The sequence below is a fragment of the Psittacula echo genome (genome assembly GCF_963264785.1).
Source record: "Psittacula echo genome assembly, chromosome: 4".
NCBI classification, from domain to species: Eukaryota; Metazoa; Chordata; class Aves; order Psittaciformes; family Psittacidae; genus Psittacula; species Psittacula echo.
This window is the reverse complement of record NC_137738.1, coordinates 69,551,131-69,577,571: the sequence shown is the minus strand read 5'-3', so window position 1 is coordinate 69,577,571 and position 26,441 is coordinate 69,551,131. Positions and strand designations below refer to the sequence as shown.

At 37.8% G+C, this 26,441-nt stretch overlaps 1 protein-coding gene across 5 annotated transcripts in view; it reads right to left on the bottom strand.

Moving 5' to 3' along the window:
* MDN1 (midasin AAA ATPase 1) overlaps positions 1-26,441 on the bottom strand; it is a 103,113-nt gene that overhangs the window by 15,159 nt on the left and 61,513 nt on the right. For 4 of the 5 annotated variants that reach the window (XM_080614700.1, XM_080614702.1, XM_080614703.1 and 1 more), the window contains 32 exons: positions 25,709-25,919; positions 25,346-25,577; positions 24,048-24,174; positions 22,475-22,645; positions 22,114-22,328; positions 21,635-22,016; positions 21,353-21,462; positions 19,541-20,237; positions 19,027-19,188; positions 18,172-18,445; positions 16,951-17,186; positions 16,223-16,318; positions 15,896-15,990; positions 15,054-15,178; positions 13,715-13,861; positions 13,340-13,449; positions 12,853-12,926; positions 12,468-12,663; positions 10,886-11,045; positions 10,570-10,716; positions 8,587-8,713; positions 7,522-7,627; positions 6,304-6,419; positions 4,627-5,106; positions 3,851-4,077; positions 3,313-3,456; positions 2,916-3,088; positions 2,365-2,526; positions 2,096-2,233; positions 1,743-1,884; positions 675-844; positions 292-435 (listed from right to left, as the gene is read on the bottom strand). In XM_080614700.1, coding sequence (XP_080470826.1) covers positions 292-435; positions 675-844; positions 1,743-1,884; positions 2,096-2,233; positions 2,365-2,526; positions 2,916-3,088; positions 3,313-3,456; positions 3,851-4,077; positions 4,627-5,106; positions 6,304-6,419; positions 7,522-7,627; positions 8,587-8,713; positions 10,570-10,716; positions 10,886-11,045; positions 12,468-12,663; positions 12,853-12,926; positions 13,340-13,449; positions 13,715-13,861; positions 15,054-15,178; positions 15,896-15,990; positions 16,223-16,318; positions 16,951-17,186; positions 18,172-18,445; positions 19,027-19,188; positions 19,541-20,237; positions 21,353-21,462; positions 21,635-22,016; positions 22,114-22,328; positions 22,475-22,645; positions 24,048-24,174; positions 25,346-25,577; positions 25,709-25,919 — 6,096 coding nt within the window. The remainder of the gene's footprint in view (positions 1-291; positions 436-674; positions 845-1,742; positions 1,885-2,095; positions 2,234-2,364; positions 2,527-2,915; positions 3,089-3,312; positions 3,457-3,850; positions 4,078-4,626; positions 5,107-6,303; positions 6,420-7,521; positions 7,628-8,586; positions 8,714-10,569; positions 10,717-10,885; positions 11,046-12,467; positions 12,664-12,852; positions 12,927-13,339; positions 13,450-13,714; positions 13,862-15,053; positions 15,179-15,895; positions 15,991-16,222; positions 16,319-16,950; positions 17,187-18,171; positions 18,446-19,026; positions 19,189-19,540; positions 20,238-21,352; positions 21,463-21,634; positions 22,017-22,113; positions 22,329-22,474; positions 22,646-24,047; positions 24,175-25,345; positions 25,578-25,708; positions 25,920-26,441) is intronic. The other variant, XM_080614701.1, reaches the window with a different exon arrangement.

Genomic DNA, 26,441 nt, shown 5'->3' with positions numbered 1-26,441 from the left:
TAAGCTTTGTCCATCAAAACATCAGTTCAGTGTAAAGCCTGTTTTGGCAGCCGTTACAAGTTCAGGTTAATGCAAACAAAAATTCTTTTCATATTATGGATCAGAAAATACAGATTTCATAAAATGGATGTAATATGGTTTGCTTTCAACTCTGAAATTAACCACCTTTTTTTTTTCCAAACGCACTTCACTATTAAATAAAGACCATTTCAAATTCTTAGAAACATATGATATGAGCAACAGAATATGGTTTAACAGCAAAATACTCTGTGTAATCCAAATAACTTTTACCTCATCAATCTGTTCATGGATCTTCTCTTTGTTTCCACCATCCTCTTCTTGTTGCTCTTTTTCCTCATCCTTGGGATGCTGTTTTTTATTATCCTTGTTTCCTGTGCCCAAATTGTCATCTTTTGCAACGAGCTCTGAATCCTCCTATTAACCAACAAATCCAAAAGAAAGTCAGTTATGCTACCTGCTTCTCAAAGTCTCAGTGACAAGATACCATCTACAGAAAAAAAATCAAACCAAACACTAAATAAGATTTATGATATACTGAAATTATCTCTTTCCTAGACCAAGAGCTATATAAGGGGGAGTTCATGGTCTAGATCAATCTAGTTAAGGGAGTTTAATTCCTTTTATATTCTTCTTCCTACCCCTTTTCTCTTTACCTCATCCATTCCTGGTCCAGTTTCTTCTGTTTTACTACTGTCATCTTCATCATCGTCTTCATCTTCATCCCCCCAGAGCCTCTCATCCAGTTTATCATCAGCTTCAGCATTATCAAGATTCCCCATCTGCTTATCCAGCTCCTCCTCTTCATCTGAATTTTCATCATCTTCTGTGTACAATTCAAAATGTGTTTCAGTACAGAAGAGATAAAGCTAACTTTTTTGTTAACTTCAGACAAGCAGGCATACTTAGCAGCTTAATTTCATCACCCTACACAGCTAATTGAGAGGCGTGGAAAAAGACACATATGCAGTAACACCCAGAAGAGCAGGGTCCTAATTATGTGATTCAGAGTGTTCTCTTGGGCATAAGGGGCACATAGCATTCTCTTCCTCAGACTAACAAGTCCCAGGTGCAAAACTTGGATGATTTAAACCTCTCTTCCTTACCCTCTCTGTGCTCCATTTTCAAAACGTTTTGGCATTACTGGGAGGGGCAAGATCCATTCCACTTTATCTGTGTATTAGTTTGGGAATTTCCCTTCTTGTGCGGATGAACTTATTCTTGGCATTTTGTCAGAGATGCTGAAGTAAATTAACATTACCATAATTTATAAGCCACAATCATTTAAGATGTTCGGGCTGTTACTCTTTAAAGTGAAGAACTGCTGCCTTTTGGGTGAGTAGCAACTTGAATATATCTACCAAATGTTGCTATTTTTTTCTGCTTTAGAAATGTGAAGTTAATTTTTTCTTATTGCTAAAAAGTTAGCAATAGCTAATTAGTCAAGTTTTGAAATTAATAACAGTCATATTCTCAAGTATTCTGTGATCTTCAACAGCTCCATAAAGTCATGACCAATTTTAAAATGCATTTATAGGTCAGCTCATAAGAGGAAGGAAGAATCAGCGCCCTTCCTTTCAAAGCCATCACAGTGAAGGCAGACAGTATTTGGCACTAATCTGTTGAATACTTTTCAGTATAAGCTTCGTTATATAAAAGTAACAACCAGTACTGGATTCTTCTATAACATTTCTTGTAAGTTTGTGATAGTGGAAGAACCAAACCTTTTTTCTCCTGCTCCCCATCATGCATTTTTCCTTCAAAATCTTCTGACATTTCAATTGCATTGTCTTCTCCTTCAATGTCTGGTTTAGAATCTTGATCCTCTTTCTCCTTCTCTTCACCCTTTTGAAAACTGTCTTCTATCTGCGTTATTATTAAAGCCAAAAATTACAATGGATCTTGCCTATATATTAAAGCTTACTTATTTTTGTGGTACTTTAAGTTCATATGTAAAATAAAAGCCAACATGAATAGGAGACTGAAAGTAATTTCATGTTTCTTTTACCTGAAACATCTACAACGTGGACCTCAAAGGCTTTTTCAGTTTTACTTAAACAAGAACAATGCCACTTACCTGATCTTCATTTTCTATTTTGTCACTCACATCCTTCTTGCCTTCTCCATCTCCAATACCACCGTCCTCATAATCATGAAACTGTGTTGCTCCCTCTCCAGCTTCATCTTCAAGTAATTCTTTTGGCAGACAAAACCCCTACAAAACCAAACAGCAACTCAAAACTTTCTGTAGTAGTAAGTACATCTTTTGGCTTAGTTTCCACTTAAGACTTTGTATATATTAAATATGTGCATACCATATATCCACTGTTATATCTAATAACTTACCTTTTGGGCAAGCTCCGTAAAAATGCTAGTTAGAACAGAAAGCAATTTGCCAGTACTCCGGTGAGATGCCAGTGAAACAGTGAGGTAGAACAGGATAAGGTCTGAATACTTGCAGAGCATGGGCTTTAGACGCACCATCAGATAGCAGGACTGGTTGAAGAACTGCAGTTAAAATGAAAGAATAGCTGTCAAACCTGATTATGTACATACTGAGATACACCTCAGAGAAGGTGATGACAGACTGAAAACAGATGCTCAAAACAAAAATATCAATAGGTGAGTTTAAATACAATTTCTAGGGTTTCTGAAGCTTTTTTTTTAGATTTTTACAAAAATAAAAACCCCAAAACCTAAAACTTTCCCTTCTTACTAAAGGAACACCCAGCTTTTGCACAATGGAAGAGTACTTATATTTGGCCATAATTTCTTATGAGCTTGTTAGTTCGAAGCTACTGGACAACAAGCAGTGATGTACGTTTAACTACTAAAGTTCACAATTCCAAATCCTGAGGCCCCTAAGCCAAAAAAACTCTTGAGAAGAGCAATTTTACCATATGTTTATCTGAAGTGTAATCTTCCCCATAAGATTTCAGGTTCTCCAGGAGTTCTGAAACTGCCAAAATTGCTTTTTGCACATGCAAAGAATCCAGATCAGCAGAGAGATCTTCATCCAAAAGCTTAGTTATATGTCCTTCTTTAACCACGTCAAATGAGGCTGCATCCTCTTTGTTTGAAATACATTAAAAAAATATGGAAATCAAGTTAGACATCCTAAAAATGTTATAGCAAGCAAATCTAGAAATACCTATCCATTTAAATAAACAACCTCTATTAAAACAGCAATTCCCTTCTGTATTGGTACCTCTACTAGACACACAGTTTAAGGAATTTTTAGGTTTGCATAGTTAAAACTCTCCTTGTCTACCTTAACTAAATGAACAAACTTACCATTTCCCTCTGGAGATTTTTCCTCTTTTCCACCTTCCTGTTTTCTCTCCACCAGACACTGGATGGCATACAGAACAACATGGATAACGTTTTCCACTTTTGCTGAGAAGTGCTCCACAGACTCTTCATCTGCCCATTGATTTCCTTTTGAATCATAACACAGGCAGTTTTAGATAGAAATACATCACATTACGGGTTATTATGTTTCCCCTTTGCAAAGAGCATGATAAGCACTATGCAATTTTTACTACATAAATCTGTAAAAGGTCCTTGCTAATCCTGACCTGCAACTATGGTGTAAGATCTGTCATCAACAGTGACTAAGGGGGAGGGGGAGAAATAAATTACTGCGCAAATTAAGTATGGACTCAATTTTGCAAGTTTGAATTTAATCAAGTGTTTCTGGATATCTAGATGATTTCATCAAATGTTTCTGAATATAAGCATGAACATGGAGCCATCCTCTACAAAAAACAAGCTAATGAATTCTTGTATCTTTATCTGAATTACAAAAGGGGCAGAGAAGAATTGTCCTTACCACTGCACTCTGACATGGAAGCAAGAAGCTGTGTTCTCCAGGCTGTGAAGTCTGAAGATGTATTATTAACTTCTTCTTGTATATAGTTTAGGCTCTTGATTAGGGCCATCTGATTTGCAGCTTGCTTGTCTTCCCCAGTTGGAAGAAATAGGGATTCTATGCCCTGTAACTGAGCTGAGACTTCCGCCAAACAACTCACAGCTGATGTGCAAACTTCAAAATCCTTCCTGCAACAAGAAATCCCGTAACACTGAAAGAAGGACAAATCGTTCAATGTAAGATTAAACCTTTCATTGGGGCACAGTTTGGGGGAGGCAGCTGATCTCCATCTTGAATTTATTAAATAGAAAGTCTAACAAGAAGTAGATATGCCACATACACTGCCTGAAGTGGGGACAAAATGAGAGGGTTATTAATTAAATAGCCTACAGATTTCTTTTAAAATTAAAATTTCTTCATTAAATTAACATTTGATATGAATTAATTGACCCCATTAACTAAGGAGCGATGGGAATGAAAACCCAGGAGACTAAAGACAAACTGAGAAGCTGAGATGGACCAATTTTTTTCTGACTTGCCAGGGGAGTGGGAGAAGGCACGTACATTTGCTTCAAAAGCCAAGCTTTCCATTTTGCAAGAGAAACAAACAGATACAAGCTCCAAGAGCACCTGAACACACTTTTAAGATATGCATAGGCAAAGAGATTTTCAAGATTACTCCATCTTATATGAACATAAAAGATAGAGACTCCATTTCATACACACGGACAACTCACCAGGAATAAAACAAGGTCTCACATGACTGTTGTCTTATTTTGTCCACTTCTGCTTTCATTGCCTTCACATTTGTCAGCATTGCAGTCAATTGTGTAGCTACCTGCATCCATAACTCATCCTTATTTCGCATCCTGCATCCAGGAGGCAGTTGCTCAATCGTTACTGGAGACAAGAATTTTAGCTCTGAGGGAATTAGGTCAGGTATTCCCGTAAAAATATTTCCCATTTCAGGTCCTGAACTCTGAAGAATGTTTGTTTTGGCATCTGCCTTTTCACTGTCACTGCACTTTGTTAACTCTTGTTTTGGGCAGCACTGTATAAACCAAGACAGCTCCTCAAGAACCATCACACACTGCATGGAAAGTTGCTGCAGCTTGTCAGTCCAGTGTTGAATACTGTCTTGAGGAGGAAATGCTACGTTATATTCTCTGTCAGCAGTCAACCTAGAATCTATTTCTTGTATACAACTCAGGAGGTTCCTAGTCAAGAAGAAAGAAAGAAAGAAAGTTACAATCACTCAGTTTTATGTCACATTTCCCTTTTAACAGCTAAATCTTCAGACTAAATTCATAAAAGATCTAGCCAAGATGGAATTATGGAATCAGCAGAAGTCAAACTTTTTTCTTTTTTCTAGAAAAAGCTGTGTTTAATTAGTGAATTTAACTCAGTATTGCTTATATTTGAGAACATACGTCCTGAAAACAGGGATTTCTGACCATCTTTTCAATCCATCCTTAAATTCCTGGCCTGATAGTCAAATATTGTTTGTTTTCCTCCATTAATAAAAGCAAATTAGATTCTGATACACCTTCATTCTCTGAAGTGCTGTGTAATAGTCAGCTCATAACAAACAATCTGATTTGCAATGAAAGTCACAGCAATGCAGACAAGTGTTTCGTTACTCTTGCAACTGTGAAGTTGAGGACTTTATGTTTTGGGCTTCTGGTCGGTTGGATGTGGGGTTGTTTGTGGGTTTTTTGCTTGTTTTTCCAAGGAAAAAAAAAAGGCTTGTTTTTACATCAGTAATCTTCAGTTTAGATGTCCTTCCCTGTACAAAGGAAAATTGCTCCTGACCTAACTTCAAAAAGTTCTATGGATTACATTAGTGATGAACACAAATATGCAGAACAGTGGAGTTTGCAGTGAAACTGATGAGTCAAGCAATGGAGTGAAAAAAAACCACACTAAAAAAGATCTTCTGTATTCTTTTCCTTTTACAGTTTTGACACAAGATCTAGCACCTCCCACCTCTTTAGAGTTTTTCATTGTAAGCTGTTGAGGTTTTGTTCATTTTGGCTAGAAGTGCCATCCAGATAATTTATTTGTTTGAGATCAAACCAACAACTTGAACATAGCCAAAATTAACTTAGGCCAATACCAAAACAGAGAGATTTAACAATCTATAGGTTTAATGGTTTAACTGTAATTATGTCATGGTCTTCATGTGTGCCTAATCTGTTTTCCCAACTATTGGCTGCAACGACAGGATAAACAATATCTAACCCCTCCACCGCCCCAAACCTTTTCTATCTAGGGTTGAATGAGGGGAGAAGAGAAATGGGGAAGTAAAGGGCAAGAATTTTATTTTCTTCTACTTTACTTTCCATCTTTCTTGAACTGAATTGCTTACTGTCAAACTCCTTCCCAGTGTTTAAATATTGGAAAATCTGAAATACCTCAGTAAGATCCACTGTTCTGTCAATGTGGTCAGAGATCGTCTCTGCCTGACAAGCACCTGCATGAGGTGTGCAGTGAATCCTTTGCATCGCTCAATGCTACCTAGTCCAATATCCTAAAGAAAACAGATGCAGAAGAAGTGGGACGGAACAGTTAGATGACTAAGCAGACAACAACATTCTCTGCACCTCCATTTCATTACACTGAGCAGGTTGAAGGGTTATGGTTTAACTGAACAGTTCTTAAAATGCAGACAAAAAAAATCACTGTTATTACAGTTTCCTCATCTTAATTTTTTCTGCATCTTTTATACATGCTGCTCACAAATTCGATTTTCAGGTAGCTTCTGCAACAACAGTGATATTACACTGCCCTTCCTCTTGCAGCAATTCTTGCCAGGAATTTAGTTCCGATAGTAAAACTACCTTCCATAAATTATGATTAAAATCTAAAGAAATAACAATCTAAAGCTTTTACATACATGACCATTGCTAAAACCACTGCCACGACTCTTTTTCCCAGATTTACTGCCCATTACTTTCACTCCTTTCATTAGGAGGGATCCCATTTTAAAGTTTAGAATAAATATTCACAACAGAGCAGAATGGATCACAGCTGCAATCCATTATTTATGGCCATTATCAGCTTTGATGTTTCATAAGACCATGTTGTAAAAACAAGGGGCAAAGCACAATGAAAAGAAGAGCATCTGAAAGAGAACCTTTTTCCCCAGAATACTGGAAAAGTGGTACTGATTTGGCAAAGCTCGTTAGTTCCTTCTTTTGATTTTAGATCAATTTTTAAGCAAGGGAATATATTGGTACTTTTTGTGTTAAGACACAGGGTCCAATTATGCCAAATTATAAATCTCAACTGATTTTTTTTTTTCCATAAGCACCAACTAATCATAGCTTTTTTCCTAACAAGTTTTGATTCATCATTTTGGAGTTCCCTTCATGAACAAAAAGTAGCAATTCAGTATCTGCTGGGACAAATCTGTGCTTTGAACAGATCACTGACTTAATTAACAAAACTGGTATCATTCACTCATAAACCAAAAGGTTTAAAAATGCTATACCAAAATATCATTCTTTGTACCCTGTTACAGAACATAGCATTATCTCACATCACCTTTTTGCTACGAAAAGAATCCATTCCAAGGTGGTAAAATAAAGTTAGCAGAAATAGGATTTCTATTTTTCCTGCGGTGCTTTTACCTTGGCAGGTGCTAGCAATGCTGTCTGAAGTCTAGAGTGGCGTGCAAGTGACCGATAGAAGTACTTCTGGCATCCATCCCAGGCAGAAGAAATCTCTGTCAGCAGCCTGACAGAGCACAAGAAAGTCTGATATTAGAAAGCTGTATCATTTCAGTACCTCAGCATACTGGAACTACCAGGTCAGCTCTTCAACCCAACGCATTTGCTTATAATTTGTTATTTTGCAACACACCGATCTTGTAGTTTTTGATTTTCTTCACAAGTATTCTAGACTTAAGAAAACGTTTGATATTTAAAATAAACTAAGCAAACACTAAACAATAGCAGCAAAATCTCTATCTTTGAATATAATTTAACACTTGAGTAGTGATTTTTTTTTTTATTCTCCCCAAGCAGCTAAATCCAGCTTGATAACGAAGCCTTTATTTTGGCCTTGCTGAAAGATTCCATAAACTAAACCCTTACATCTGAGTAAGACAATAAGCAGCACGTCTCAGTGACAAAAATCACTTGCTATCAGAAAATTAACATGGAAACATATGAATGAACATCTTTTCTATAGGTAAGTTTTTTTCAGAAATGCCAAGTTTGAAATCTATGTATTTTCTCCTGAAATATCCTATTATTCAATGAAAATGAAACAATGAAGTAATCCTGTAAATTACAATTTATCTTTAATAAAATGTCAGCAGTCTACTTTCTAATACAATGCTAGCAAAGCATGCCAGGCAAAGCTGGACAATAGAAGGCTAACTGAAATCTAGTTCACAGAAACAATGAAACTGAGGGTAAAGTTGTCAAAAGTGCAAATTAAAATCAAAAAAACAAATAAACAAAAAACTTCAAAACAACCAAATGTTTGCTCAGTTGGACATGCTACTATAGTATGTTAAGGATTTTCAAACTGAGGAGTAATGGGAGAAAGGGAAGGGAATGCAAGGGTATATGTAAAATCCTAAATGAATTACAGTCCAGAAATTCCAGTCTAAATCCACATGCAATAAATTCCATTATATTATAGCTGCAATTCATACAATTGAAGGGTTAAAAATATTGTGTACATACGTGGCATCCAGTTCATGTATACGATTTACTACACCTAACGCACTATTCAAGTCCAGTGGATGGAGGTAGAGTATTTCATGATAATCTTTTGAACGGGACCAAGACAGACCTTTCCGGTATGACAAACCTGGAATGACATTTGAACACAACATCTTCTTATGCATAAAATTCTTTTATATGAAAAATGTCACTCATACAGTTGGCATTAAGACACAAAAACATCTGATGTAATTTTTTTTCCTAATGCTGTCTGATTTTGACAAGTCTTTGAACATGCTGCAAGTTTTGTAATGTAAGAACACATCGTAATTAACTATCTTTAGCTGAACACAGCTGAAATAAGACAAACATAGACCTGTATGTATAAACGAGGCTGGTGGCAGTGGCCAAGAGGTAAAACAAAAAGCCTTGAACCTTTCTCAGGCTATAGCCCGAGAAAGTTACAGCTATGTACTTTTAAAACTCTGTCTAAAGTAGCTCTTCTATTTCAGCTATTTTTAAAACTGGATTAAACAGCTTGTTTCTTTCAAGGCAATTTGAATACTCCTTTCAATGCATCCTGAAGGTGAGCAGAGCCTGTAAGAAATGCTCATTAGCTATTTAGATTATGTTGCCACTTTTCCAAACAAAATGGAGAGCAAGTCTTAAGAGCAACACTCTTCACTGCTTCTCATCATCCTTTATGAGAGCTGAGTTAGGAATTACCACCTTATTTTTGAGACATGAAAAGGCTGATGAAAGAGGAAGGTAAAGGTGTACCCTGAAACCAAAGAGAGCCCAGTAAAGAATTCAAATCCTAGCTAATTCCTTTGGCACCAGTGAGTGAAAATACACAGGAAAAGTGTATGTACTGGAAACTTCCCACGTAGAGTCACCTGTCTTTGCAGTCATCTAAATAAAAAAGGACCTTAATATTCTGGGAACTATTTACTCAGTACACATCAACTCATTTAAGTATCATAAACTGCAAGCACTCAAAACTACACCTGTAGCCTCCTCATCCTCCCAGAAAGCATTTAGGATGTTTATGTTTTCATTCACTTCCCAAGTGTGACACTATTTAACTTTTTATCAAAATCATGCCTTCTTGAAGCCCTTAACTTGATGTTTCCAAAGGGGAACCATGAGGAACAGAAATATCCCTCTTCTCCCTCCTTTTTCCCTCTCTCTCCCCCCTCCAAGAGGTTCTTAGGATCACTGCAGGCCAGAAGCTATGGCTTCCAAGAGAAGCACCAAAACACTAAACTCCATTCCAAATAGAAGGGGGGGAGGGGAGAAAGCAAAGTTACATTAATTTCTATTTCTACCTATGACTTACAAGAATGCTGTCAGACAGCTGTTTATTTAACAAGACTGCTTACTTCTGCTGGTTTCTGAACTGCTCACTGAGCGAGAACTGTTGATGAGTAATTTAATGTAACACCAAAGTAGAAGGCAACCATTAATAGTTTGGGTAGGTCCTTTACCTTAAGACTAGCAGGGGGAGCAATGGAGACCAGGGTGCTTATCAGGGTGCCTTCAACGATTCCCCATCAATGGACAATGTCGTCTCCATGGCTCAACCATACCTCTGCTAATCTCATCTTTGCCAGTTTGTCAATCACTGAGAAATGGGCTCTCATTCTAATCAGCTAACTTAAACTCAGTTCTGGATCAGAGAATGTTTACAAGTTAATGAGCTTTTCTTGTTTCTAAAGGCTGGGCAGTGACTTTGGACTGGAGATAAAGCAGATTTCTGTTTCAGAAAAGCTACTGTTGTACATCTAATGGAGTGTAATTAAAAAAGGAAGGTATTTGAAAGGCCCACACACTAGGCCTCAGCCAACAGGTGACGAGAAAGAGACACTTAACTGCTTCTACATATTAGTGGCTCAGTGATTTCAAGAACATAGTATTATGGTGGGTTTAAATGTATTGGAAAAAAAAGTAAAATGCTTAAGAACTGTGTACTGTTAAACCAAGTACATTTTAGCCAAAGCTCACCTGTTTTAGCAAGGCTTTTGAAGAGATCTGACAAAGCCCGTTGCTTTTGCATCTGAATGTGTTTTGCCTCTGATTTCTGCTTCTCCTTAGTTGCTGTCTGATCAAATGTCAAATTTTGCAGTTCAGCTACAGAAACAATGATACCACCTGTAGAGAAGACAGCACGGAAAGGTAAGAGATGTGAAAATTCAACATACACAAAGCAGCCAAGGGAAGACAGTCCGGGAAGGGAACTACATATCTATACTTTCTTCTGATCTCTTGCATTTATGTTACAGAGGGCAATTATGGTATGGAAGTCACAAGAGTACTTAACCTGTGAACTGGTCAAGATTTTCCACCAGACTTAAGAATGAATTATTTTCTGTAACTGTTGTACACATTTTCTTCATTTTTTTAGTAAGCTTAGGCAGACGGTACTGCAGAGATTCTGCATGGAATGGAATGCCATCCTGACATTCTTCTGGGAGGGCCCTCTGAGAAAAATAAACAGAAAGAAGATTATACACACATGCCAAAAGCTGTGTTATTTAACCATCAAGAGAAACTGTTGCAAAAATAAGGGCAAAGTTCTACATTCATCTGAAACCAGAAAACATGCCCGTGTTGACAGTTCGGCACCAGCATTTCATATCACAATATATGCATGTCAGGCATACATTAGTTTTGAAAACAGCCAAACAAATGCAAAATGCTATAATCCTACTCTCTTGAGTGTTTGTTTTATCACTGCTTCAGGTCAGCTTCTTCAGCCTTCCAAGCTCAAAGTCACATTAACCTAAATCACTAATGCCCTCAGGGCATTGCATAAGAATATCACTTACTTTCCAGTAATTTAATTGCACTGCTATACAACAACAAAATCAGTATGCAAACAGAAATTATTAACTAACAGAACTAATCCCCCAGCATGTCCAAAGCTAATCCCCAGAGTCTGTTCAATTTAGAACTGCGTGCATCTTGTTTAAGGAATGAAGACAACATGAAACTGCAACAAGTGAAACCGATAACCCTGTTAACTATCAGTAACAGGGTTACAAACAAACTAACCACCAACAAACCAAGCCCACAATGGAACACATTAGATTTTCCTCAGGTTTCTGCCTCTTTACTCTACTCTCCTGACTGTCACAGGACAAAAGCAAGATCAGCCACCCTCCTGGTCTGAAGAAACTGAACAAAGCCTTGGAAGCCAAGAGTAACTGAGCATTTCCCACTCACCCCAACTTATGATGAGTTACGATTTTCTCCTTGCATTTTATTAATAAAAACTAATGGAAATTAGCAGGAATCTGTTTTGGGAAGAAAATACTTGACTTCCTCTCTGAGCTGGAAAATTTAACAGGCAGACTGAAATGTGTGACAAGTGGGTAGGATTAACCATGTACCAGCTAGTCCAAAGTAAATGTACACTGTATACAAGCTGTGTCAGCCAACAGGAAACATAGGACAATGCAGTGCATTCCCCCTTCAGAATTCAGGCTCAAAGTAATTTTATATATGCAGAAACCCTATAGCTACACAATCATTTGTCTTGGTCCTTGGTTAGAAGAATAAGGGTAATAATAATTTCAACACCCAGTCTATATCACTGTACTAGTAGGGAAGGAACTAATTGCTGCAGACAGTATGCAAGCAAATGTGTAACTGCCATTATCTTTATATTAGAGCACAGATACTGTGCCAAATCGATACAGAACACGCTTGTCTTTCCATGCTGCATTCTCACCCATCTGCAGTGTTTCATAACACTGAACACAAGACAAACCTAAAAAGTTGATGATACACTCAGATTTGACGCTTACATAAGATTTTCCTGCCTAAATCAGTGAAAAGCAACATACAGATGAGAATAGAGAAAATATCCTTCCAACACTTAGAATAAAGAATACAGTCACCTTGGCAATATCTGTTCTAGCGGACAGAATTTTTCTTAATGTGTTGTTTAGCCTCTGAACTTTGGTCTCTACGTTCTCAGATTCTTCCTCCTTTTGCAAGCAGTCCAGCTGCTCTTCCTTACCAATTTCCACCAAGGCAGGCCGACATGACTCACTCAGAACAACTTCAAATTTCTTCATGAATTTAAAGAGGGTCCTAATTACCAAAGGAAAGCAAAAATGTCACTGGGTTTTACAGTCCTGGAAATCTCTCAGCTGCTGGAAAGAAACGTTTCCACTGTGTTATGAGCAGAAGAAACACTCTTGCATTAAAATCTAGCACCACAGAGAAATCATCCAGAAGGAAGGTTCCAAATAAGAAACTTAATTTCAAGCTCTGAGTTACCTGCGTATTTTTTCAACTGACTGTTTTACAGCCCAGAAGCTGACGTCATTCCACTTCGATATCTTCACAAAGTCCTATTAGGAAAATAAATAATCAATGCAATGAAGTGTTTCCATATCAAAGTTCATCTTTAAAGCTGATCAGCTATGATGACCTGGCAGTCTTAAAATGCAGGACATTTTAGTAGGTGAGCAAATTATTGCATAGGCATTTTAAGTCTATTAATATGTGTTTATGTTGCACAGCCAAATGCTATGAAATCCAAAGGGGCTTCATTACTGGATAGAAACCTCCACGGCTAAATGGGACTGACCAAACATTAAAGACTTCAATCAACCCCCCACCTCAAAAGCAAATTCTTGCCAAAGAAAATGTGCAGTATGGATTTCAGTGGCCAACGGAACGATTATATACAAATTCAAATAACATCTGCTCTGCTGTTCCTTTGATTAGATCAGTATATTGTTTGAGTGAAGTTTCCTTTTACCTTAAGTTCTTTTTCTATAGGTTGACGAAGTTCAGTGATTCTGGCCTGAACACACTCTGAAAACTGCTTATAATAATTGTATAGGTTCCATAGGATGCTGCACAGAACATCTAAAAGGGACAGACAATAACAAGCTTCTTTTAAAAATAGGATATTTTTCAGTATCCAGAGGAGATTTTTTTTTTTAATTATGAAGCTTAGCAACACCAAAAGTTGGGGTAAACTGATTGACAGTATTCTCCATGGAAATGGAAATAACAGCAGCATAGGCTTGTGTTGTATTTATGAGCTTAGTGATATATTTGGAAAGTCATGAATAGCTGATTATCAGGTTGTTGTAAAGAAGACTCAATACATGCAATGCTAAGAACTTACCCTTTTCTGCTACTTGAGGCATCAGCAAGACATGGCAGTGGAAAACCAGTAGTGCTTGGAGTCGTGCATGAAACTCTCCCAGTGTAGATCCTTCAATGAAAGCTTGTAGTGTGCTGATCAGTGTTTTCAGATCCATTTGTTCTGTTTCTGAACATTGCACCAGAAATTTAGAAAAAAAAGTGGAAAAAACCAAAATAAAAAACCAAACCAACAAACCAAAATCCAGACAAACCCAAACCAACAAACCTCTACATGAAAATTGTTATGTGCTCCTTGTAAACTTCAAACTAAGTATCAGGTCTCTATTAGGAAAGGTTCAAAACAAAATAGAAAAGGGGTAGGGTGGGGATCAATTCTAATTTAGTAAGTCAAATCAACAAACACTGTAAAAAAAGAGAAAGGACAAGAGGCAGCAGTAAGATAGTGACCAAGCTGGCCAGATACATGCCCAGTTTCAGAGTGGATCAAGTATTTAAAGACTACTTCTTATTCTCTGTGAATGAATGGCTTTTTTTGGTCCTGATGAACCACACTACAAATTAGTCACTGCCAGTTCCTTAATTCCTCACATCATGAAAACAGAAATAGATCTTAGAAGAATCTGGTGGAGAATACAGTGTCTTTAGAGCACTAACTATGGAAGAAGACAAGCTGTCCATTTGGAGATGTAAAATAACCCAAGGATCTGAAGCTCATCAAATACATTAATTAGCCATGAGATTGGAAGAACTATGCCTCATGCCAGAGAACGTTACTTTCATCTTTGCAGTTTCACTGAGTTTTGGAGAGGCAAGGGACCGAAAGCTATATTCTTTCCTCTGTATTGTGTAACATAAACACGTGCAGAGAGATTTAATCAGAACGCGTACCAAACCATGCTTACTGTAAGAATTCTTTAGGCTTTACACAGAATGTGAAAAGCTGTTCAGCTAGAATATGAATTATGCCTTTTCCAGTTGCAGATGGAGGCCTCCTACCCTCCAAATCTGTTTGAAATGTTTGTATGTGCATGACATACACAGTTCTACTTTCTTTTAGATGCTTTTTACAGAAATCTTTTTTAATTTACACCACCTACAATGTTTGCCCTATGAGACACACAGGTGGCTCGAGAAATAAATACCAAGCTGTGAAGTTTACTCTGTATGGAAGACACTATACTGCCATGGAATTTAATGTAAGGCAGGGAGAATTTATTTGCCGACTGGCTTAAACCACAACATAGGGCAAAAACTATACCTGAAAGCGCACTGTCAAACTCTGGCATTTAGGACCTTAATTATGCATCCTTCGTAATTGCTGGAACTGCATCATACATTCATATAAAACCAGCACTTACCTTCTGTGTTTGCCTCTGTCTGTTCTTGAACATACTTCTCAATCATCTGATAGATTGAGAACCAGTGCTTTGTGGATTTCTCGACGTGCTGCTTCATTATATTGTCCAAACTTACCGACCAGCAACTGGAAACAATAAAGGAAGGGGGAGAAGTAAAAAAGGAAGCAAAAAAGATTGTGGGTAGTTTGGGCTCCAAAACATCATAAACTTTATTCTCTGTTTCTGCTAAACTAATGGAAAATGTTACAAGGTGGAATAATCTGCAGGTATGCTTAACATACACAGCTAACCCTTGAGGACCGCTGCTTTGCCAATATATTAAATATGAGAGAAGTGCGGAAACTACGGATGATAAAAACAAAACCAATCAGAGCCAAGTTCAAAAGTTTCTTTTCATGAAACTTGAGGCAGACTTGTGGAATTCCTGATCCTGCCATACTGTGGGATAAAACTTTCACATGGTTTTAGCAGGAGACTAAACAATAATTTTCAAGGGAAAATTAATGGGGGTTGTTAAGACAAAACACTGCAGGCTCAGTAAATCCTGGGATGAAAACAGGAGAACACTAGGAAAATATTAGGACCAAGTACTGTAGCTATCTGTTCTGATTCTAGTCCTCCTGAGGCATATACATAGGGTCACCATGGGCTGGACATGGTCATTCTGAGCGAGGGCAGTTGCTAACACTGCTACTAGGACAGCCGCACACACAGAAAACACATTGGAACACATAGTGAAGCATGTTCCATGACTAAGGCAATTATGCATTGGAATGTGGCTCTGTATGGAGACAGAAGCTTACAGTATCTAAGAAAAAGCAGCAGGGAAGGACAGTTCTTACTTCAACTCCAATCTACGCCACTGAATAATCAGTTGTGTGACCAAATCAAGGTGTTTCCGCAAGGACAAAGCTCGACTAGCATTTTCCTCCCAGTCCTGGAAACAAAAAAAAAGTTCACCCTTATGCAAAGCCAGAAGTCAGTCTTTGCATGGCAAGACTCATGTGGTATTCTGGATTACATTCCTATTCCTTAAACTTACGGCATGGATCAAGTTCACCTCCCCAAATCCTGCCAAGCAGACAGTTTTCAGTTGTTTTTATTATGGTACCAATATGAATAGGAAGTATAAAAGAGAAAATATAAGTTTCCCTTAGCTGTCTTCTTACCTGTGCCTTTGCAAGAAGAATTTCCAAGCCATTCAGGAACTTTGAGAGAGGACTAGAGAGTGGAAAACTCCGGATTCTGTCCATCACAACTAACAGCTGCAGAATGAAAAATAAGTATTCAACCTATAGTAACTGATCTTTAACAGAAGCAGTCATGAAGTTCAGCTAATTTGTATCAGCATAACCCTCCCCTGCAGGAGATAGGACTATATATATATATATTTCTTTAATTTTAAACTGCTTCCTTGTTCTAGTATAAGCTCACTAGTAGTTCAGTGAAGGCAAACGTACTCAGGGAAATTAGCACACATGACCTAATGCAAAGAGTTTCAAACGATTCCAAGTTTCTGCATTAGTCTAAGAAATATACCCTAAGGGCCACACAGGCCCCATAAATGGGACCCAAGGTATCTATTTTAAAGCACAATGAAAGAATTTTGGAAAAAACATCCAGGAGCCCAAACAGCAAAATACCTCAGGAATCTTTCAGGTACAGTAGACTGAAGGGTGCTTAATGCTGTCAGATCAGAGTAGGCAGCAAACATCACTTAACATTTCATAACTCAAATAGAACAGTTAATAATACCTAATGACTTCAAAATACCTGCATAAGTAATACACAGAACATTTAGGCAAGCGTACACGTACACGTCTATGCACATATTTACACACAAATGAAATTCTAAAATGTCCCATTTTTCCGCAAACACTTGTTGAGGTCTTTCTACCTGCACAAGTACTGGATGCTCTGGCCATTCCTGAAGTAGCCTGTTTACTTCTTTAGCAAAGCTATCAAGTACAGGTTGGCACTGTCGGACTTGCTGAATATTAGGATGCTGGTAGAAGTCATATGGACCATCTTGCTGCAGCACAAGATCTGAAGTTATTTCCTCAAAAAAGGTATTGTGAAGAAGAGTGCTAGCTAGAAGTTGGCTTCCCAAAAGAGTATCATTCATTTCAGCACCTAGGAAGCAAAAAAAGAAAGACATTACATGTACTATCAGTTAAAACAGATGTGGGGGATTTTTTTCCTGTATCCCAAGCCTCAGCATGTTATGTATTACAAGGATATAACAATATGCCAGACATAAGCAATGAGATGGGAGTATGGAACAAAGAGACATACTTAAAGTTTACATTCCCTATTTTATCAAATTTTTGTATAAAAGTAAAATCAGCATCCCGAGGGTGGGCTCTGATCCTATCAGAAGACCATAGTTCCTCTGTGCATAAATTCACATCGAGGAGAGTTACAACAGAATTAGTAGCAAGGCTCTCTGAAAAAGGCATCCAACACATGCACAAAAAAATTAAAATCATACATATTACACCTCAGGTATGAACATAAACATAAGTTACTGTAGAAACAGCAGATACTATCTGCTTTTTCTTAACTGCACACATATACATTTATTAGATTAGAACTGAGGTATAGCTCTGCTTTAAGAAGCTATGATCCTGATGTCTCAAACATTTTATAATAATGATTTACACATCAAGTGTGCCAAAGTTCAGGGGGAAAAAAAAAATTAAAAAAAAAATCAACCCTTGGGTTTTTTTGAATTATAGAAGCTCCATTTAAACCAATTCTTTTATGAACTTAATTGCAAATTTTACTTCTTGGAAATTTCTGCAAGTGCATCATCTTCCACAGGATTATGCAGATCCAAGTGATTAAAATGTCTGTAGTAGATTATTCAATTTATTCTTAAACTGTGTTTGTCTTATATATTAACAAATGGAATTAAAAAAAAATCCATAAAAGAATAAAAATCAAAGCATTCCACCGAGACAATTCTGAACACGGGGCAAATTCTTTAGAAAAATGAAATCTGGTTTTATGCACTTTTCCCATAAAAGGCCTGTTTCATGACCTGCAATATGATTAATTTGAAACAATTCATTACAAAGCTAGACCTGCACATCTGAAATATTGCTAGCAATCTTACCAATTAAAGGATAGAATTGTGACACCAGGCATGCACCAGTCTGATAGCAGGAAATAAATGTACTGAAATAATGTTTGGCTTGATGAGAAGGCAGACTCTGTTGATACCACAGGGATCGAGCAAAGTTTAAGCACAGCTTTTGATGAACCATCATTACTGTTTGCATAGAGCTCTTGGACAAAAGGGCTCTATCAACTTCCAGCTGGTCTTCCAATGGATCTTCAGTTTCCATTTTCTCTTCGAGGCTTGGTTGAGCTGTGATATCTTCAAAGTCCTGCAAATTATGTGAGAATCAAAAGTCAATTATAATTTCTTCCTTTAATGTCTCCCCTCCCCATCAACACAACGACACACAACTTTCTCATGGCTTTCTGTACTGCACAACATTGCTTGGTGAAGCCACACTTCAAAAGTTGTTCAGTAACACAGGCCAGTTAATACTGAAAAGAACCTCAGTTTTATTTAATCAACCTTAAAGTTGATTAAATACTTTAAGGAGATCAGCCCTCTTCACATGTAATAAACCCCCAAATGACCCTACTTGCTAAAATGAATCAAATTCCAGAATTTTACAAAAAATAATTAATTATACTGTCATTCAGTTATGGAATTTGGGATTATTCAGGCAAACCACAGTACGGTTCAAGTCTGGAAATTAATTTCGAAACCTTCCTACAACCAGAAGTTATAGTAAACTAAAATCACAGTACTTGATACTGTTCTATCAAAATCTACCCCACATTTTTCTTTTGGCTGAAGGAAAACCTGTCTCATCTCATTTTACTTAAAGCATGTATTTTCAGGAGCTACTTCAGACATAATTTTGGGGTTTCTTTCCAGAGTGACAGCTGTTACCTTTTCATGAAGAGGAAATCTCCTCCTAAATTCTTTTTCTTCCTCCTCTTCCTCAGTCAATCCTTTCCCATGACTTTTACTTCTGTATCTGTACAAACTGTGTTCCATTGCTTCCCGCTCTTGGGCACGGCGCTCCTGTTCATCCCATTCATTTACAATTGCCTAAGAAAACAAAAAGCATCATGCTTTCATACAAAATTACCTCAGATTTCATCAAAGGGGCAGCACATATCTCATTTGGCTCTTTCCTCCTCTACAACAGTGTAAATCAAAGCCATCTAACTTTAAGGAAGACTTATCTTCTTAAGTCAGTGAGGAAAAACCACAGAAAACAGAATGAAACAGAGTGCTTGGCCAAGTTCTAGTCTCCTTTCTTAATTATTTTATAAAGCAACTCTCTACAAACTCTGGTTTTGGTTTGCTTTGCTTTTCTGTGTGCGTGGTTTTGGGTTTTGTTGTTGGTTTTTTTTATATAAATAAAATTTTTGGTAAGCATTACAGGCTATGATGTTACCTGACACAGATGTCTAAAAAGCTGCAGGGATTTCTGGTCCATCTCTCCCCTGAATAGTACATGACACTGAAGATGCAGCAAAGCACTGACAAGGAGCTGTTCCAGAGTTGGGCAGGGCTGCTCTACTCCCTCAGATTCTCCTTCAGAGTTCTTCAGAGAAAACTTTTTAAGTCCATGAAGGACCTCAACTGAATTCACTGAGCATAAAATTTCTGCACGAGCAAGGTAATTGGGGAAGGCACGCCCAACAGAAGGAAATGCCAACAAAGAAGTGAGGAGGTTGGTGAGATCAACTGGACGCACAAATCTTTTGAGCATTGCATAGACTTCAGAAGCCACTAATCGCATGCCATGTTGCAACTGTAAGATGGCAGCTTGCAGTGGAATGATGGCATCAGGGAACATAGCATAGTCCTCTGCCAGGTGTTTTCTAAACTGATGGTGTGATTGTTGCCAAGATGCTTCCTCATTTAACAGGTTTTGTATTGCCTGGAGGGATTTAGGTCTTTCCCCACGGAGGAACTGCAGAAGGCGGGCTGTAAGATCTTGGACTGAAGAAACCCGTGCTATGCTGCTGATGTACTGATGAGCCTCCTGGTACAAGCAGTCATAGGGTGGAGCTGGAGGCCTGAAAGCCTTTTTTCTGGAAAGACTGTTTATTTGCTCCTTCAACCTTTGCATTCTTTCATGCAACAGCCTGTTAAGAAATAACATTGACCAGTTTAAACATATAAACTTATTTCATATAAATGTTTTTATATATCTAACATAATAGATATATTAAAAGATGCATCAGAAATATTCTGCTAGTTTGTATGATACAGCAAATAAGGAGAAAACAGAAAGTGACACCCATACAGCATGCATATGCACTTCTCTTCCCCACTTTGGGCTCCCTCCACAACTTCAACAAACTTTCATTATTTTTTTGCTTGCTCTCTGACAGCTCTGTGAGCATTAAGGAAAAAGTAGTATTACTGGAAGCAATTGGTAAATTCAGAACTTGCTTTCAATGACTATTATTCTCTTTAAGCAACAGCACAGAATTAACAGATCCTCTGTGCATATAACATTGAAACAAAAAACTTCCATAATAGTGGAAAATAATGAATAGTACTCAGTTTTTATCTCCATGTACAAGGAACACCTGGAAACCTGCACAAAGGAGGTCTGTCCACTCAAAACTTCCTCAAGTTCCTCAGATAAAAAAACAAAAGCAGACAAAAACCAAAAAACCACAACAAAACAATGGCTACAAATTCCGAATGCTAACAGCGTACTCTATGTGGTAAGAAATTTAATTCACCCACAGCACTGTAGGCAAAGGCTGTGGCTAAAATACACATCTGGAGATTTCTATTGAGTACAACCATTCCAGGAACTCTGCAAAATAGCAGTGGCCTCTATCGAGGCCTTAAAGGGATACAGTGATAGACACACATTCCATCTTATTTCAATTTGTTAATAACATTGTCACATACTAATGAAACTACCATAATTTAGATGTACAGTTTTATTTTCACTTCCCAACACAGCTTCAACTTTATCAAGATATGAAGGCTGCTGCTTTAATTGTTGTATTTATAGCAGTACAAAGTGTGTAGAGGCACTTCCTTAGTCACTGCAGGTGAAGAGAACAGCTTCTGTGTTTTTACCACCTCAATATCCAAACTGATACTTTAAAAACAGCAATCCTTATTTTCCATAGAAAACACAAATGCTGTAAAGCTGCGGAGGAAAGCTTTGAAGCCCAAGCACCTGAAGATGAAATTTCCAATTTAAAAGAGAAGAGTTAATTGTCTGAGATGTCACCTGAGATGGGGATGAATATAGTTGCTGACTGCTTCATCTTCAATACTTTTTCCTGTATGCAGCTGGGATGAGAAATCATTTGTTTTCCATTCACACTCCAGCTGGTGTAACTGAAAAGGAAAGAACAAACCATACTGAGATTCTTCTTGGACATTAAAAGAAATTTTAACTGTATAGTTTGAAAATCATGAGCAAATATTTGCCCAAGAACACCCAAGCCAAACTCATTTGCATTGATTTTATACATTACAGAGGTAAGAGCCAACTCGGCTCCACACCCACCTCTTCTTTTGCATACTTGAGCTTGTATTCTCTTTTAACAGCTGGATCAAACCTGGTCTGTGGAAGCCACATCTGGATCTGCAGCAAACCAATATTCACCCAGAGGCTTCCTCGCCAAGCTGTCTCTGGTAACTCCTTAAGCCCTTCCCCAAAAAACTGCTGCAAGCAAGTGAGCAGGAGAAACACGAATTCTTTAGGAAGTAAGTCCTGATCAATGACGCTTTTAAGTATCTTGAGAAGGTACTCATAGGCAACAGGATCCTTGACGTAGAGCCTCTCACAGCACTCCAAAAATTCTCCTTGAAGATCCACTGGAACCAGATCTACCAGGGCAGAGAGCTGTCTGCTTAGCACTACTCCCTGTAGTTTAGCATCTGTGTGTCTGGAGGCAAAGGAATGAGAAAAGTTTACACATAGTAAGTAAGCTTGTTGTAACACGCCTGATTTAAATAAGATACGTGCAAGAGAGGTTTTAATACCTAAATTCTGCTATGGAAGACACAGCCAGGTTGGTCCACACTGCTGTGCTGACTTCATGAAGCTGCTGTGCTCTCTCCATCCATTCTCCCAGTGTCACATGGGATGATGACAGAACAGGAAGCCCACTCACATCCCACTGGCTTGTCTTGCTGCTGCTAGTTAGAATTTCAAACAAGCACTTTGAGAAAACGGCTCGGGTCAAAATACCTGGGCCCTAAATTAAGAGATTAAGAGTTAGATTGTTCAGATGTAACTTGCACTGACTATGCTAGAACTTACAGTATTGCTTTAGAAAGCTGCCGAAATATTTAATAAAAAAGTATTCAGACTAATTATTTGATTAGGTCAGAAGAGACAAACCTTCATAGAACGGTTCATATGGGATTTAGAAAAGTTCTTTTCCTCAGTTGCAGGTAGCGGCCTCCAAGTCAACCAGTAGTCTGGGTCCGTGGTGAAAGTACTGCTCCAAAAAGATGCTAATGCAGCATTAACTAGTTGAGATGACAGAACAGACATCTCTTCATGGGATATCTAAGGAGAGAGAAACCTAGAGCTGAGAATAAGTTACAGGGAGCAGAAGAGAATCAAGCACATATACACATGGAAAGTACAATACAGTTTTTCAGTAGGGATAGTACAAGATATTCCTCAAGATCCTTTCCAAATTCACATAGTGTTTGCTTGCACCTCTTCTCAAAGAGTAGATTTCCTGAGGTCTGCACTGCCTCCTGTGAAACATGCAGCGTGTATACAGAGCAAGTTTTCAGACAAAAGCCTCCACTCTATGACAGTGCAACCTTTTGTTACAATACACGAGGTTGCATGAGCATGAAACAGGTAAAACTACCCAATGTTCTGCTCTGAAGCATTTAAAGTGAATTTGATGGTTTACTGAGCTTTGTGGGAAGACAACCACCACTGTATCGGAACTAATTTTAACCAATCAGAATTTCTCTGGCATACTAAGTGCTCTACAGAAAAAACATCACATAACTGTTTTTGTCTATCTGATTTGCAACACAGACCTAAAAAAACCAAACCAACAGAATTGCTTGAAAGAGTCCAGCGCAGAGCCACAAAGATATGATTAAGGGAGTGGAACATCTCCCTTATGAGGAGAGGCTGAGGGAGCTGGGTCTCTTTAGCTTGGAGAAGAGGAGACTGAGGGGTGACCTCATCAATGTTTACAAATATGTAAAGGGTGAGTGTCAGGATGATGGAGCTAGGCTTTTCTTAGTGATGTCCGGTTATAGGACAAGGGGTAATGGGTGTAAACTGGAGCATAAGAGGTTCCATGTGAACATCAGGAAAAACTTCTTTACTGTGAGAGTGACAGAGCGCTGGAACAGGCTGCCCAGGGGGGTTGTGGAGTCTCCTATGTTGGAGATACTCAAGGCCTGGCTGGACAAGTTCCTGTGTGATGTACTGTAGGTTACCCTGCTCTTGCAGGGGGGTTGGACTAGATGATCTTTTGAGGTCCCTTCCAACCCTCGGGATTCTGTGATTCAATAGACAAAGTATGTTGAATCTGAAGCCCAGTTCAAGTTCTGTGAAATTTAGAGGCACAGGAACAATGGAAAGTATTTTTCAGCATAAAATTACTTTGAATACATAGATCCAAGCAGGCTGACACCTGCCATTCAATTTCCTGTTTCCATTAGGTCACAGGTGGATGAATGAAACAACACTAGAAACTAGACTACACAGAATTATGTTATTTAAGACTTCACTGTGTTTTATGTATGTTTTAATGTCGCGTTTTAATTACTTTTTTGCATGCTCACAGTTAATAACCTTTCTCATTAAAGTAAAGAATAATACTGTCAGGCACAGGCAATAAAACCGCATGTCGAAAGTCTTACACAGATACACCTATTTTGAAGAGTCTATTGCAAACTTCTGCAAGACTAATTAAACTGAAATTTGTTCTTACTTTGTTAAGGTGTAACAAGTGCCACAGTCCAGACAGCTGGTGAGAAGCAGCTGGGGTCAACTTCAGGGAAAAAGTTATAAGCTGAACTAGATCTGAACATATGCTTAGTTCTTGACTGCAGGTCTTCCTGTAGCAGGTGAAACAAATACAACTAAGTAAGCAGGGCACATGAAATAAATAATTTGGATAGTAAAACAAATTGAGAATGCAGGGGAAGTCACAGTAACTAAGACTCCCTGACAGGTTAAATGACAGCATTTTAAACACCAAAGAAGAACAAGCCCTCAAAAAACTTGCATCCTTCAAGGCTGGCAAAATAGAAATTCAACAGAAAGGGGAAGAAGTGGAATCTTCTCTACATATAAGCTAAATGCTCAGCCAAACGTACAATACATTTGGGGACAAACTGTCTTCCAGCTTTATAGTTCTTCTGAAAATCAGAACTTGGCTGAATTCAAGAGTGAATCAATGATTTTAGGAGTCTAATTGTACAAAAAATTACTTTCACTGAAATCCATAAATGAAGAGCTCTCTTTTAAGGAATGGCAAAACAGTCAAAAAATAAATACACTTGGCCCCTTAAAACAACACTATTGCTTCTTAAATTAATAACGTTAACTTAAACTATGAGTACGTGTGTAGTTTACACAAAAGGAAGCATGGCTGCTAGTGTACCTTCTCCCTCACCAGGTCTAATTCAGTCTTTCTATAACAGCCTCCAGAAATATGGTGATAAACATCTTCATGTTAATTCCTAAATCGAAGGACTGTTCTATTTCAGTGAAAGGTAAATATTATGTATTTCCAAAACAAAAATAATATGTACTATTCGCTAAACACAAGGTTTTAGTTTTCATCCACCTATGATCCATTCTACCATTAATTAAGCAATTTCTGGAGTCTAGTATGTTTATCCAAGGGGTCTTGGACATCGGCATTCCTATGTTTGCATCAATGAAGTTAGAAAAGAGGAAAACTACTTTCTCAGTGTGACACTAAACTACTCTTTTGCTGATATCTTTTATAGATGGCCAAGTGCAATTCCGAATGCAAAGGAGTGACTACATATTTATATACATAAATATATATATATAAACATATGTATGCACCACATATACCTATACACATACATACACACAGCTATATATGTAAAATATATGTACACACATACACAAATTTACATGCAGATGTAAAGCACTTTTAAAAAGTTACAGCACTCTTAAAGTTACAGCTTTTAGGTAGGGATTCTGAACCTCATGAAAGGAATATAGGATTTCCTTCTTCAACCTTTCTCTCACCTTCTTGTAAAAGCCTTGGCCACATAATCTGCTGTCAGTTTGTACTGCCAGAGCACGCTGATGTACTCCATCGCAGGCCACAGCTGAACCCGACTGCAGAGCTGGTTTAACAAGGCAGGGTCTATCTGGTTGGAGACGGTATCTTCAGCAAACCTTTCTTCTGAATAACTATACATAACTCCTTCTGCTCTCAGTTGTGAATGTACAGCTTTCAAAAACATCTTTAGTTGACCTGTTCAACAGAGCACAAGAGGCATATAAATTCATGTCCTGTATTTCTTGCCAGGGAACATTTCACATCCTTCCATTTTTATAAGAAGAATGGAGATGGCAGAAATCATCCTGTTCAAAAGCGCTACCTACCCAGACTAACATCTTCTAAATGATTTGCTCTAATTATTAGGCCATCAGCTTGCAGCAATGCTTTCTTCATCTTCCATCTAGTAGCAGCAATTTTCAGACAGCACATTTTTTCCTGCCATCTACTTTCTCCAAAGGCCAATCTCAGTTCCAAGATGTTAAGTGGTTTGCTGAGAGCTTTTAACTGAGAAAAACATTCCATGCCCAGTTTATCCTGAAAACATGAAAAGGACAATTTGTTTCAACAGCTCTAACAAAAGATCTGTGACTGCAGTCACAACTAGTATTTAAAATTCACATACACCTGACTGAAGTACAAGTATATATAAACTAACTTGCAACAACAACTTAACAATTCTTTTGTAGTCCTACTCAATACAGCAGGAAGAATGAAATTGAAGTAGTTGGCTACAATTCCTCCTTGTCAAGTTTTGGGTTTTGTTTTTATTTCCTTCATGAAGAAACTACATAGATTATGCAAACAATACTTCAACATAGCAACTTACCTAGACTAAGAGCACTAAATAGACAAAATAATAAAACTGCCAGAAGCTACTGTCATTTAAAAGAAACTGCAGTTTACACCTGCAATTTGAAAACATTTGGATGCCTTGAAAAATCTCCCAAAATTCTCAGAAAGCATCAAATGTTCTTCAGAGACCCACAAAGTAACTGCATTTTTTGAACAGCTGATATCTTTGAGACATAAGGTCATAAAAACCTAGGTCCCATTACC